Genomic DNA, 15,094 nt, shown 5'->3' with positions numbered 1-15,094 from the left:
GAAATATGTTCAGTGTTTTAATTTGCATCATTAGGAATGCTCCAATTAAAAAAATGCAGCTTACCAGACAAGTGACATCTCCTCACTCATATACACTCATCTGCCACAAGTCTAGCCAGAGATTTATTTCAGTAAAGAGTGAAACTGATTAGTACAAACACCTATCAAGCTAAAAGTTTCTCTTCTGCTGTCTACTTTGGCTATTGTAATGGATGCATCCACTATAACCAAATACTTCCCATAGAAACAACTGCAGTTTGTCAACTGCTTAGGCTGCATAAGTCCTCCTAGCTGTGAAATTTTTTTCTGGTTGTATTTTGTCTCCTTTCATCAGCTGTTTTTCTCTTTGTTTCTTCTATGCTTTTTGTTTGCTCCAATTTTTGTCACAGTGTTTGTCCACCTCCCCCAAAATTACAGGTTAAGTTATGAAATTCAGGTATCAAACACTCCACTAACATACTCAGGTCTTACCTTTGTCTTGTCCCTCATAGAACCTTTTCCCAAAATAGACATTTTTGTCAGTGTTTCTTCCTGTAAACGCTTTAGAGAATTGCCACGTGGACCCAAAAGTTTTCCCACAAAGTTGAACTGTAAGAAAACAAAAAAACCATTAAGCTCTTTGGATTTTTAAGCATAAACAAACAAGCAAAATGGAATATATTGCTGAAACAACTATTTCTTCTAGGTGCAAACAAGCATTAGATCATAAATTACACACTGATTAAGTACAACTGTGTAGGACAGTTAACAGCATGTCAGTGGCTCCACCAGGTGTCAACAGAAACAGAAGTATCTGAACTCAAAGAAATCAAATAGTATAAAGAGAACTTTGTGTTTATCCCATTCAACACTGAGAACATATGTGCTGAAACTGCAATTCAGTTTTTCAACAATTGTTACCAGGTATATAACCATAAAAACAAAGCTGGCAGCAATCGCACAGATACAATACCAATGAAAGCTCTGAAGAAAAATAATATCTCATTTGCCTTATTCTTGCCTTGAAGATTTATGAAATAACCCATACAATATACCCTACACTAAAACACAGAAACAAGCAAGGAATTAAATCCAGAGAACATAAGCATATAAATCCAGTGCCAAACCAGAATCAACACATAAGATCTTCTCAACTGCCACTCAAACCCCATTATCACTGAAGTTTAGCAAAGGCAGTTGGGGTTCATAACCATGGCATTACAATATTAAGATAACTAGGGAGAAGAAAATGGTGAGCCACAAAAATACAGACAGACAAGAAAAACACAGCCATTTCCATTCATAGAAAACACCAAAACATACAGCCCAAAAAGTGCTTCAGAGGTAAAGTAGGCTAAGGAAAACAGGTATCAAAAAATCCATTCATAATGAAGGAAAACAAAAAAGGAGAATCTCCCTATTCTCATTTCAAAGACACAAAACTGGACTTAGGAGAGCCAGGAGGTGTGAAACTTCTCACGAGCACTGCTCCATAGGGCATATATTCCCAGTCATACATACCAGGAGAAAAGCTGTATACATTCAGCAGTCCACCTTCTTATATCACTGCAGTGTATTTTGTAATGTATATATAAAATTATATATATAAAAAATTTGAAGGATAGCTACAAGGAAGACTTGAGGATTCACTTTAATTACGCAGAGAACTATTTTAGTTGGGGGGAGGACAGGGGAAATCACAAAAAAGAGCTGATACACATAAGCTACACTTGGAAGTTGGTATGGAATGGTGTAAACACTTCCTGAAAGTAATAATTTATTCCTGTATTGTATTTATATGGCAAAGTTTTGGTAGCAGGAGGCTGCAGGGGTGACTTCTATGAGAAGATGCCAGAAGCTGCCCCCTTGTTGGATAGAGCTAGCTCCAAGACAGACCCACCATTGCCCAAAGCTTAGCCCATCAGCAGCATAGCACCTACATGACAACATATTTAAGGGTAAAATCACTATGAAGTTGACAAGTGAGAAAACATGAGAGAAACAGCCCTGCAGACACCAAGATCAGCAGAGAAGGGGGAGGAGGTGCTCCAGGCACTGGAGCAGAGATTCCCCTGCAGCCCAGGGGAAGACCATGGTAAGGCAGGCTGTCCCCCTGCAGCCCAGGGAGGACCCCACACCAGAGCAGATGGATGTGTCCTGAAGGAAGCTGCATCTCATGGAGAACCCATGCTGGAGCAGGCTCCTGGCAGGAGCTCTGGCCTGTGGAAAAGAACCCATGCAAGAGCAGATTTTCTGGCAGGACCTGTGACCCCACAGGGGACACACACTGGAGCAGTTCTTGAACCGCAGCCCATGGGAAGGACCCACATTGGAGCAGTTTGTGAACTACTGTATCCTGAGGGAGGAACCCCAGGCTGAAGCAGAAGGAGAACATGAAGAGAAAGGAGCAGCAAAGACAAAGTGTTATGAACTGACCACAACCCCCATTCCCTATTCCCCTGAGCCACTTGAGGAAAGAACGTAGAAGAGTCAGAAGTGAAGTTGAACCCGGAAAGAAGGCAGGGGTGAGGGTAGGAAAGGTAGTTTCAGTTTTGTTTTATTTCTCACTAGCGTTCTGCTACAATTGGCAATAAATTTGTCTTCAAGCCAAAAATGTTTTGCCCATGACTAACTGGTGGGTGATCTCCCTCTCCTTATCTCAACCCACAAGCTTTTCATCTTACTTTCTCCCCTCACCCTGTTGAGGGGCAGGGAATGATAGAGCAGCTTGGTGGGCACCTGGCAGCCAGTAAATGTCAACCCACCACAATTCCTGTCAAAGTAACACTGCAATAGAGATCATTTATCAACAAACTACTGTTCAGGAATATTTACTATCCCCAATGAAACTTTGTAAAACCAGGATATTCACACTGTTGGAATCTAAAGTGACACAATCACATTAACAATAATGTAGTTTTAGGCACAAGTAAAATATAGTGATGCTAGAAAGCCAACCAGCTTAAACTACTTTTTTATAGCCTCAAATTTATGAAACAGCTTGTAAGTTCTTTGACTGTTCCCCTACTACTGTGTCATAAAAGGGCCAAGATGGGCTGCTTTGATCTCCCTCCCCATTCCCCTAGAGGAATTTGAAAACACTTGAGAACGGGGTAGTAGCAGCTCAAAATCCTTTGTTTCTACATTGGAAGGGCTGATGGAAAAAAGGCCCAGCTGTAGTCACCCTATAATGCAGAAAGTCTACAGCTTCAGTTCACCTACTTCAGCTTTGGACAAAAAGAAATGCAAGCAATAAAGTTATATTTTCATATTTAGTAGGCTTTTATTCCCCTTAGTACTTGCAAGTTCAATTCCCAATGTAGACCTGAGTTAGAACTAAGATACAATTGAGCAAATTGCTTATGAATGACTATAGTCCACAGAAGCTATTAAGGCCTTGCATGAACTAGTCTTTTCTGAAATTATCAGGCCAAATCTCAAGAAATCCTCAGGCAATTTAAGTTTGTTTTATTAGGTATATTGCATTTTTTTCTTGTAGGTCCTAAGATACAGTCAAGGAAAACATTCATCAGAAATAGGCTGTCCAGAGAAACAGTAGAAATCTCCCTTGCTGAGAATATTTAGGACTCAGGGCCACTGACAGGGCCTCATGTAATCCAATTTACAGTCATGATTTCAACAGAAGGTTGGACCAGGTATTCTCTAGAGGTCCCTTCCAACTTGGACTTCTGATTTTATTGTTTCTGGAGGTGCAACTGCAAGGAAAGCAAGCAAATTGAAACAATTCATAACAAGTCTGAACTTCCAGAAGTCAATAACTCCTTGTCAACAGTTTCCTTAAATAAAGGATCATTACTTATGAACAGGGTGTTTGCAGTTAAGCTCAAGTGAAAGCTTTCGTATAGTGGAATACCACATCAATTTTTCAAGCATTACTTAAGATTACTTATGTTTACTTTAAAATATCCTTGTAAGTTATTAGGAACAAAAATAAACACTGCATACATTTAAAATGAGATTTTCCATTTACAGTAAAGTATGCTGAAATTTCAGAATGTGGACTACCTGCAGTCTGATACAGTCTAAATTTCTAGCAGTAATCTTAGTTAAAATATTCAGATAAAATTTTACTCAATTTTTGACTGCAATTTAGGAGTAGGCAAGCATGTATTTAACTAAACAATGCATAGCTCTGAATATCACTTCCTAACTGGATCAAACAACTACCTGACAATTAAAATACAAACTACAAATCATAACAAATGGAAGTGCATACCTGCTACAAAAGTGAAATCCACTTTGTACATAATCAAAGCAAATAAAAGGCTTCAGTGCTCAGAGAAGACTTGGGTGTTCCAAAGCACATTTGTTTACTCCAGCTGTATTGTTTATTTTAAAGCCAAATACTTTAATAAGTTGCATGTATCTAAAACTTGACCTGCAAAACTTTAATACCACCAAAACTCATCCTCTTCTCAAAACCAAAAATCTCTAGTGTTGAAGCTAGACATTATGGTAGCTATACAAGTAGCTGCACAGACGACATGCTCTAAACAACACATTTAATGAACATGAAAATGTATTAACTGTATCTGAGATCCACTGAACTATTCTTTTCTGTGCACCGAGGCTCCAAATATTAGATCTGACAAGTCTGAAGCATAAGAAACCTGTGCTGCAAGTCTGAAATATTCTGCTGATTTGAAAGCACAGTACCTCTAGATGTAGCTTAAAAACACAACATACATTGAATGTTACTAAAAAATGGCTTACAGTGCAGTCCCAAAGCTCCCACATAAGCAAGCTAAAAAGCTTTTGAACATTTCAGTTGATTATTCCATAAATAAAACCCATTTATGATATTGAACAAATCCTTTCAGTAGAAAATAGATTATTTACTTTGAACAGGTACTGGATTTCATTTGAACTATTGGTTTATTTTTTACATCAAATTGGAAACATCTGATCAGCAAAGGTTTATTTTGGAATATTTCATAGAGATATAGAAACACTCGGAAAGGTATCAGTCACTAAGTTACTATCATTACTTATATACCCCTATCCCCAGCAATCAAAGAGTAGGAGTTAGACCTAAAGATACAAAACCTCCACACAGTAACACAAGTTTTCATTACAAAATTAACAAACCCAGTCTATATGCCGGTGAAACAGAAGCAAATAAGCCTGGCAGATCCAAGTTAGCTCTTACACAAGATAGCTCATGTACAAGTTTCATAGGTGCTACCCATGTATCACATTTAGAGTTTATTTGTCCAAGAGCACAAGAACAAAAAAAATCAGGTCTAGTATTGAGCTCAAGCTTATGAACTATCTCTGAATTAGAGGCACTGGATAGTAACATAAAAACATATAAGGAGCTCTATACAAGTCAGATCAGTCACATTTACTAGCTCTGGCTCAGAATCAGATATGCCAGACTCCCCTCTTCACTCACTCTTCTCCCTAGAACAGCACGATCATATCCAAACTGTTGTAAACACCCAAAATTGTCTTCAAGTTCACTAGCTTCACCTTGACGTTATATTAGAGCAGTCACACTGCTTTCCAGTGCAAGCTGTTCTGGAATCTATTGCCATATTCACAGTTCTACAGGATAACTGAACTCTGAAGAGCCAGCCATAAATGTTATTCTACACTGTATAAGTCACCCGTGTTAAATCAAGGGTTGTCCCTACATTAAGACAGTTTCCGATGTCTTAGGTAAGAATCAGGATATTATGGATGATGGTACATAAAACAGAAGAGTTCACAACTCAAAGTTGCTTCTAGACCAGGTCTGAAGGATATGCCAAATATGGTACCTCAAACAAAATTACAGCAAAACACTTAAGGCATCTTTGCAAAAACAGTATCAAGATTCAGATTAACAGACCTAGTAGACAACAATTGGAGAAGACAGGAAAAATTGTTACCTCAGCTACAGTTCAAGCCAAGTAACACTTCAGTGTTGAGTGATAAATGGCACCCTCTGTAGTCTTACATCATTACAAAGTATCACCAGGTATACATTGGGTTGAGCAAAAGGATGCAAGATTTAAGGCGTGTTCTTACTTCCTAAAACCTGTGATCACTGAAAGCACATCCTCCTATATCTACACAACCGGTTTAGTTTGTGGGTAAAGATACACCATGAAGTGCAACAGCTTCTCAAATTCCTCAGATACGGGATCCTATCCCTTGGCCATGGTGTCTACCAGCCCACAAATATTGATTAACTATGCTGAAAGCATGTATTTGTTTCCCTTTTACAGAGTACCTTGAGGTGCTGTATAACTAAAAAACTCAAATTTAAAATACATTTTTAATAGGAAAAAATCTATTCCAACAGAAAAAAATTAATCAGTATTCAGGTTTTTGCTTGAAAATTGTTTCTTCTCTAAATATTCATAAATCCTCATTTTAAGCATTTTTGCAGATACAGTACAATGGAGATTATGGACATCACTGCTTAACACCCATTTCTTCAGAATCACCAAACCAAAGTATAACTTTATCAGTTATCTAGAGATTTATTTCCTTACCAGATCCCTGCATGAAAATATTCCCTGAAAACAGTTCTGGAGAAAACACAGATACAAAGAACATATAAGTGAGACATTCTCTTCATAAGCATTTGATCTACTATATGAATTTCAGCAAAAGACGAATTAATGCCAATGCTACAGCATTTTTAAGTGTATATATTACAGAAAGAGGGATATAATAGAAAAAGTAATCCTTATTTATCCCCACCAAGCCAAGTCTGCTAAGAATGGTTCATCCAGCTTAAAATGCTTAGTGAAAGTATAAACACTTGACCAAATGCTTTCCTGTAAAGCTCTAAGTAAGCCATTGTCATCAAAGCCATAGACAGCTTTCTTGGCATATTAGTTTTCTGCAATGGTTCCTCTGTGATAGGGTGACTAGAAAAAAATAGTTAATTTTAGATTCAGAGCACTTTCCCTTTCAGTGATCTGAAACCAGGAAGATGTCAAGATTTCTCTTACTCATTTAAGAAAATAAGGTTTCTACAGAAAGGTAAATACTTCAGTCATCTATGTTGTAGCACATCAAACCACTCTCTCCTTCACACAACACAGTAATAGGTCTTTAAACATTTATTCACAACAGAAAGCTTGGTCAGTTACTATAAAGTTGCTCAAAAGTTATCCCTGGTATTATATTCAATGCTTGTTCTTCCATGTCACTTCTGGTTGTACAACCACATTTTCTTATTTCTACTCTAAGAAATCCTTAGAGCTAAGCTATTATGAAAAATTGTTTTCTAACTAGGCATGTGATTAAAATATTAATCTCTCCATGACTTTATGTAACAACTGCAGATATATTGTACTGACAATTACATTTTTAAATAGATAATTTCACTTTAAATGTTGAGCTAAAAGATTTAAATGGATACCAGTTCCATAAGTCAGTAACTTTTGAGAATTTATATTTAAAGTATCACTTCAGAGAACACACCACAGACCATTTCTTACTGACTTCTGAGATTTACCCAGTATTTTAAGTGTAGGTCTATGAGCAATTTTTAAAATGGTAGCCTGTCACAAAACGGAAATAATTGTTCCCATAGTTTTGATCCACCTCATGGAAAAACCAACATCATTCCATTTATCATCCATGGAAGCTTTTTCTTCTCTGAATTCAGAACACTTGAGCTCACTAAACTGTCAAAGCAAAATCAGGTTTGAGACTATACTACTTCACCATGCATATTCATTAAATGCGTGGGAGGGGGATAACACGCTCCTGCCTCATTTATACTATCTAAGCTATGAAACACCTTTCACACATGCTGGCATTTCATAGTAGTGTTAGGATAGATACAGAGACTCCCTTCAAGACAACCACATTATGACCTTCCATGGCCAGCTCACTTTTTCTGTCTTTAAGGCTGTACAAGTTTGAAGATTTTGAAGCATGAAATGCAACAGAAGTACAGGTTTAAGGGTCACATTTCACACTTGACCTAGACGCAGTTGAGGAATTCAGATGCTCAAATAGCAAGGTGCATTAAATCACCCTGAACTCCATTGCCTAAGCTGACAGGATCTCATTCCACTAACTGCAGTTTAGACATACAGCATCTATGTGGACTCCTACCCACAGGTAACTTGATTTAGAACAGAATCCTACCTCAAAAAGTTGGCCCTTTTCCTATAAGGTTGCATAAAAGCCCTGACCTCCCTAATCCTTGCTTGTAGCACATGTCCCAGTTACAACAGGACTGCAGAGAACATTACCAAAGCATATTCAAGGCCTCACCTAAATACCTCAGATTAATTTCCATATCACAGCAATTCAGACTTCTCAAAGCAATCTGTAGAGCTGGACCAACCTGAAAAATTCATAACAAGACTGTATACAATTGGATTTTGAAAAGACTTGACTGGATCTACAATCCATAGAGAAGTTTCCACAAGGTTTCTTCTTACTCAACAAGACTGTCACCATAAAAACATATTAAATCAGGGTTTTTTTTAATGTGTACAGGAGTCTGTAGAGAACACAAATGAAGAAATTAATTCAAATGCACAACCAGCCTCAAGCAGAAACTGAACATAACTCCTGGGACTAACTATCTTAACAGATTATTTCATAAAGCAGACAAAATTCAGGCTGTCTTGGTTATTCTATCACCTTCTGTCAAGGTCCAGACCAAAAAAAAATTACGTGAACTAGCTCTAGCATGAGATATTAGGCCTGTTAACACTGCCATGGTTTGAGCAAGACAAAAGGTCCCAGCAAAAGGATATAAATATATAGCACCACAGAAGCAACCAAGAGCTGTTAGGTAGGAGGCAAGTTAAGCACATAACCACAAAGACTCAACTGTTTGCGCACTAAGCGGAAGACCAGAAACTTGTAAGGTTTTTTCAAGGGAGAGCAAAGATGCTCAAAGAAGTGAAATACCTATTTTTGAATCTGAGGTCTACCAGATTCTTTTCCAAGAGAAATCCAGCTGCTCTGAACTTCAGTTGAATAGCTTTCTGCTGCAGTTAACCTGCCACCTTCCAGGGCTGTCAGAGGTAATGAGGCTGAATTTGCACAGGACCCAGCTATAAGCCCGTGAGAATGTATCTGACAGGACAGGTAATGTGAGCAGGCATTACAATGCCAGGCTGATCAGATCAGAGCTAGGAGTGCCTGACCCGTGTTAAGGTTATTATGATTTATTCAAGGAGTCAGAGTTAGAGAGAAGTTTTAAAGAGGGAAAGGGCAATGAAATACTTAAAGGAAACTTAGTTAACCCCCTGTCAGGTCTAGTAAGCTGTCTGAATGGGAGTAGTGCACTGTGGGGCTGTTTTGGTCCAGAGACCTTATTTATCACAAAAAAAATTTCATTAATCCTATTTATACTCAAACAGCAGAGGCATCTTTACTTGCCAGAGTCATCACTGGCAAATATAAACAATGGAATAGTTTCTGCTAGCAGAATCACTTATATTTGTACTTAGTTTCATTTTCAGATATTAAACCCTGTTAAAGATTTAATAGCTTTAGTAACTTGCCTTTTTGATCCTGTTTAAAAGCAGGATCACTTATTTGGGGAAGCACTATTCTATTCATAAAGTTGAAGCAAACCTAGCTTTTCCTCACCACTTTCTAGATACCCAAGTTTGCCAGATTCAACCCAAACTGGTACCCCAATGCTAGTTTGACAGATTTATCAATTATTGTAGTGACTTGGTCAGCTTCAAACAGCAGATTCTCAGTTCACTAGCATCAAAAAGACTACATCTCCTGAAAGACTGGAGGTATCTTTTTGTTCAGGATGTTGCACAATAGCTAACAGCATTAGTGTGGACTGCAGGCATACAGAAACAGATGCCAGCTTGCTAGGAGAACTGCTCTAAATTCAATATTCACATGCAGAAGACTTTTTCCACAGATTTAATCCATATTTAAGTCTTAAGTTTCATTCTTCTGAAGCATTTGTCACCAACCCTGATCAGTAGAAAGGAGAAAATTGCTCGTATATCAGAACCAGATCTTTTAACCATTTTCCTGAGGAACTATCACTTCGCACCTTCTACAGATGACATATTTGCACTAACTCCTCCTGTAAGCAAAATGATCTAGGAAACTGCACACATGCACAGAAGCAAACAGCATAGAGGCATAAAGCATTTACATGAAGCATCATTTCAGGTTTTATAAGCACCACATAATACTTTCTGCTTAAGTTCGGCAGAATCTGAATATACAACACATGCACTCTAAATCCCGCTCAGTGAAGCCAAGATGACTGGAGTAATTCCATATTTACCTCAAAAGGCTTGACAAATCATCCCTAATTTGAGCCATCCTATGAACACACCTAACAGGAAGAGGATTAGCCTTTAGAGCAAACATTAGGATGCAAAAAGACTTTGTTACACTGTGTACAGGCATTCAAAACTCATGTCACTCACTGCAGACTAGAGTATGCCAGGATAAGGCTCTCAGTTTGCCATCTTGAAGCTATGTCACTTCATACAATGTATTTAAATTTATTAGACCTCAGAAATAAAACCACAAGCCCAGTTCTAGTAAACAAGTGATACTAAACTGCTGTGACTGCTTGTGGTTTAGGATGAGTATTTTTCAGAGATCAAGAATATCTGTCATAAGTCTGAATTCATACTCACCTCCCAGGCTACTCCTATACAGTGAGAAATTTAGGTCCTTTTGACTATACAGAATCTTTAATGAGTAAGCTTTAACATAAATATCCATCTATATGTAATAAAATGGAAATTTCTTAGAAAAATTGAGCCCCCCCTATATTGGGGTAAAAATATTCTTAAATAGAAAACACCTAGGATTTTATTCACTCTGGCAGAAGGGAGATCTGTGTGAGTAGAGATACTAGTATTCTGCTTTCTGTGGAGAAAGCCCTAATGGAGACACAGGAACTCTCATGGCATGTCTATTATGTACAGCAGTTGTACTCTGTGCCCCCTGGATCCTGGTGGTCTAAACAGACATACAGGATTACATCAAAGCTCTATCTGGATATAAATTCAGGTTTCTTTCTATAGCACATATCAGGCTTTATTCCACCTCAAAGACTGTCTCCATGGAACAGAACTACTGAGCAAACAGCAAAGCATACCTGCCCATTCAAAAGATGGCAAGAGCTTTCCTACTATCCTAAAAAAGAATTTCAGTGTTCAGTCCTTTAAAGAAAGTTGACACTACGTAAAGAAAAAGCATCTTTCAAAAGCCACTGTTTTCCCCTTTTAATACCCACTTTGCCTTTCTTCCCCTTGAGCTGAAGTATCTACATCTCCATATCTATAAGAAAAACATCCTGATTACAAACACTGACAATGTAAGCTTTCCCTTTTACCTTCCCATCTTCATGTTCCTGTATGTTTGTATATAGCTCTTCCCAGTCATAAAGATGACTTAAGTCAGAGCTCCAAAGAGGTGTCCACATGTAAATGGTATGCAGGCTTGAATTTGCCAAAGCAGCATTTCATGAAACTTTGAGCAGCAGTAAAGCAATCCCTGCAAGTTATCCAGCCTAGTCTTGTGAGAAAGACACTGATAGTGTGAGAAAAAATATTTAGAAAAAGTCTTCCTAAAGAAATGGAGGAAGGAGTGAAAGATTTCCTTTCCTCCATGAGCAGAAACAGAAGCAGTCTTGAAGGTTCTAGTAGGAAGAAAAAGCCATTTCAAACAAATTAAAAAATGCTAATCTGATTTTTGTAAGATTAACCTTAAACTTTAAAAAGGGACCAGAAGAATAAAGTTCCACAGCCTACTGAATGTTGAATAAATGCTTCCAGGTAGCAATATTTTAGTGCAGGACACTTGGCAGTAAAGAAGTGTTAAGAATTCATGGTGGTCAAAGATATTAACAAAACATTCCCTGCCCCTCCAGAATAGACTGCATAATTTAGTAGTGCAGATATAACTAATTTAAGACTAACAATGGCTGAAGCATAAGAAGATGACAAGAAAAAATTTACACAGTGAGTTCCTTAATGCTGCATTTTAAGCTGCACTTCTACATATAATAAGTTTCAAAGCCTGGCATCAGAATCAACTTAAATATATTTCATTCCTGTTGATATTCTGAAGAGGAAGATCCTGCTATCCTGAAAATATGATACATTTATTATTTGTTCTCAACATACTATTTTTTGTGACTGGCACCACTCTCCTACATGTTTATCCCAACAAGAACCATTCCTACCTTAGAACTTCTATAGAACAGGCTGCAGAACAGCAACGGTGGAGATTGTTAACAGTTTTAAATGTAACAGTTAAAAAACTAAGATACTAGTGGAATATTTTTATAAGCACTTTGATTTGTCAAGTATGAAAATTGGGCTTACCTTAGGGAATTGTTTTACTGGAATCAAAACTTTTTGTCCCAACTTCATATTTTTATTGATGACTACATCAATATACTTTTCTTCTTCCTTTCCTTCTCCTTTTTGGAATTTTTCAATTTCTGTTAAAGGAAAAAAGTTAGTTATTTTCCCAGTTTAATACAACAATCTAAAAGCTGAGAATCTTCAAAGTCAGTATAAATTTCAAACTTTAAAACTAATACTGTATGGCAAAATACTTATGGCATTGTCTAATTAATACATATAATTCATTATATACGTCAATGGGGTAAACCACGTTTGGCTTTTCCAGGCTTTAATATTCATGTTCATATCAGCACCTTGAATTTGCACTGCAAGCATTTTAAATGCTTTTAACTTAAGATTTAGGATACATTTACATTTTATATGGCTCAAGCAGTAAAAACTATTCTTAGTTACTTTTATTCATTTTTAAATTCAAAAGCTTTCAACACAGTTCAATACTTGACTGTTTTATTCCTCTGTGCTATAAACAAAGCATACAGTTTTAATGGTGGTTGTCTACAATGCACTCATGAGCAAATGTCAAATCAATCTTTCGAAATTTCAGGAATGTAACTGAGGAACACAGATCAGACCCAAAAATCCGAGATTAGTGTTATACCAATGATGACATAATTAGGAATGAGATTTAGAAGTTCAAACCCAGGCTGCATGACTCTATTCATTCCAGAGATGCATACAAAACTGATTCTTCATTACAATTCTCTCCGAATATTGACTCTCCAGTATGCTAATGAAAAATTGCAGATTTCATTTCATTGGCAGGGAAACATGATGAGCATACAAGGAGACTAAAAAGCAAGCACTGCTTGAAGTCTTTGCTGGATTGGGTCAAGCATGCTGCAGGTTGCAGTGTTAAGCATGTTAGCACAGAAGATACCAAAATCCAATCAATTTCAGAAGTGCAACAAAAGTTCTTCTATGGATTTCTAGCATTTGTCCTCCACAATCATCTTCAAATATCTTGTTAGATTTTCACAAGAAATACCCTTCTACTCTACTTAACCAGTGGAAGTTAATGACATTTATCAAGACCTTGAAGTTTCTTTAGTGGGAATGTGATCTTATGCCAACAGGAGACAGTAACAAGAACTTTTGAGTGCAAAGAAACCAATCAAAAATATAGATGGAGAATGCATCCTTTAGGTACACTTTAAAAGACAATTTAGTTTGAAATTACTTGAGATGGAAAACAGAAGTAGTAAACGAACACATTTCTTACTACTAAAAAAATCCCTGCATCATTAGCAGCTTTGTTTAATGAATACCAGTCCATTTCCATTTACCACAATAACTGAAGATGCTAACATCTTTCCCAATAACTGAAACTCCAGTGTTCCGTGCAAGTTTTCACCTCACTAGCACAGAACAGAAAATAAATACAATTGCATTTATTCAAGTTAGTGTTCAGTGACTGAAGAACTAAGAAAGCCAAACTAGCCTCAGACTACCCGAAAGCTTCTTGAAAGAAAAGCCTTCCTCAGCTCTAGTTTCAAACCTTCTTGGCAAGTTCCTAGGAAGTTTTTGATTCATATGGATTCTAGTAATGTGAACATTCTGGAGGAGCCCTATCAAAGCAACCTTCTTCTGAAGTATCCTTTATGTTGCAGTATGCTCAGAAAAAACTCCACACCCCTCAGCCCACAGGCTAACAACAACTACTGAGGAACATGTTTTAACAGCTGAATCCATGTAAAAATGGAACTCATGTTCTTGCCACTTTATGGACTAGAGAATTATAGGCAATTGAACAGATGTAAAGTTACATTGAAATTCATTTTCAGATGAAATTAAGACTGAAATTTTATAGGGTATGAGGTTCCCACTCAAAGTAAATGAATGGTACTTTTTAGAAATCAAAGTTTCTGAATATCACATTCAAACTAGGAGTGTAGTACTATCACAGCACTCACACACAAATAAACCACTTTTAACACCCCTGCTTCCTGATATTACAAGGGCAGTTATGATAAAGCTCTTTGATTTCTCTTGGAAAATAAGACTAGATACTTAGAGGTCTGTATGTTTTACAAGTGGAAAACAGAAACATGACACTGATTTTTAATGCTGCTGTTGGTATACACTATTAAAAGTATAAAAACTCAAAGCTCAAAACTGATCAGAATTATGCTGTTCTTTAGCAACATTTTATACCAAGAAATACCAAATATTAAAATTGTAATAAAAATATATCCATTTTGTTATGACAAACAAATGCAGTTACAACAAAACTAACATGACTTCACTTAGTATTGACTTTAAATCTGAGGACTAGAAGTTGTTCAGAAAAATCAGAAGAGTACAGTTCAACTCTATTCAAGATTAAAAATTAAATTAATGCACTGTGCTGTAGTATTTTGGAACAGATCAGTGCACCGAAGACTCCTGGTAGATTGATATGAGATTGATACAAGATCTTTAGAAGTTTTCAGTAGCTATAATTACTGTTAGAGTGAAAGACTTTTTCCTGAAGTAATATAAACTTACAGAATAAAAATACCTTTAAAAAAGCCCACCATATTTTTATGAACTGGTAAAGCTAAAAATCAGTTTTCTCCTGTTGAGTCATACTGTTGTACACAACTGCACAGTATGGCATACACTGCAATCACCCTGCCCACCTGAAAATTTAATACAACAAAAATTGTATATCCAGAAGTAGTAAGGAATTTTAAATTAGAACCACAAGTTTATGAATGACCAATAGTTTAAGGACCTTCTTAGAAATTGCCAAGAAATATTACACCTGAAGTGTTTTGCTT

The 15,094-nt window shown here is 36.9% G+C and overlaps 1 protein-coding gene across 4 annotated transcripts in view; it reads right to left on the bottom strand.

The window, feature by feature from the left end:
* KHDRBS3 (KH RNA binding domain containing, signal transduction associated 3) overlaps positions 1–15,094 on the bottom strand; it is a 101,320-nt gene that overhangs the window by 60,210 nt on the left and 26,016 nt on the right. For all 4 annotated transcript variants that reach the window (XR_011324145.1, XM_069780109.1, XM_069780108.1 and 1 more), the window contains exons 2-3: positions 12,291–12,409; positions 472–588 (exon numbers count right to left, since the gene is read on the bottom strand). Coding sequence is in view for 3 of the 4 variants with exons in the window: in XM_069780109.1 (XP_069636210.1) it covers positions 472–588; positions 12,291–12,409 (236 nt within the window). In the remaining variant the exon portion in view is untranslated. The remainder of the gene's footprint in view (positions 1–471; positions 589–12,290; positions 12,410–15,094) is intronic.

Source organism: Haliaeetus albicilla, chromosome 3 (assembly GCF_947461875.1).
Source record: "Haliaeetus albicilla chromosome 3, bHalAlb1.1, whole genome shotgun sequence".
Lineage (NCBI taxonomy): Eukaryota > Metazoa > Chordata > Aves > Accipitriformes > Accipitridae > Haliaeetus > Haliaeetus albicilla.
Note: the sequence above shows the minus strand (reverse complement) of the source record. Positions and strands in the feature narration are given on the sequence as shown.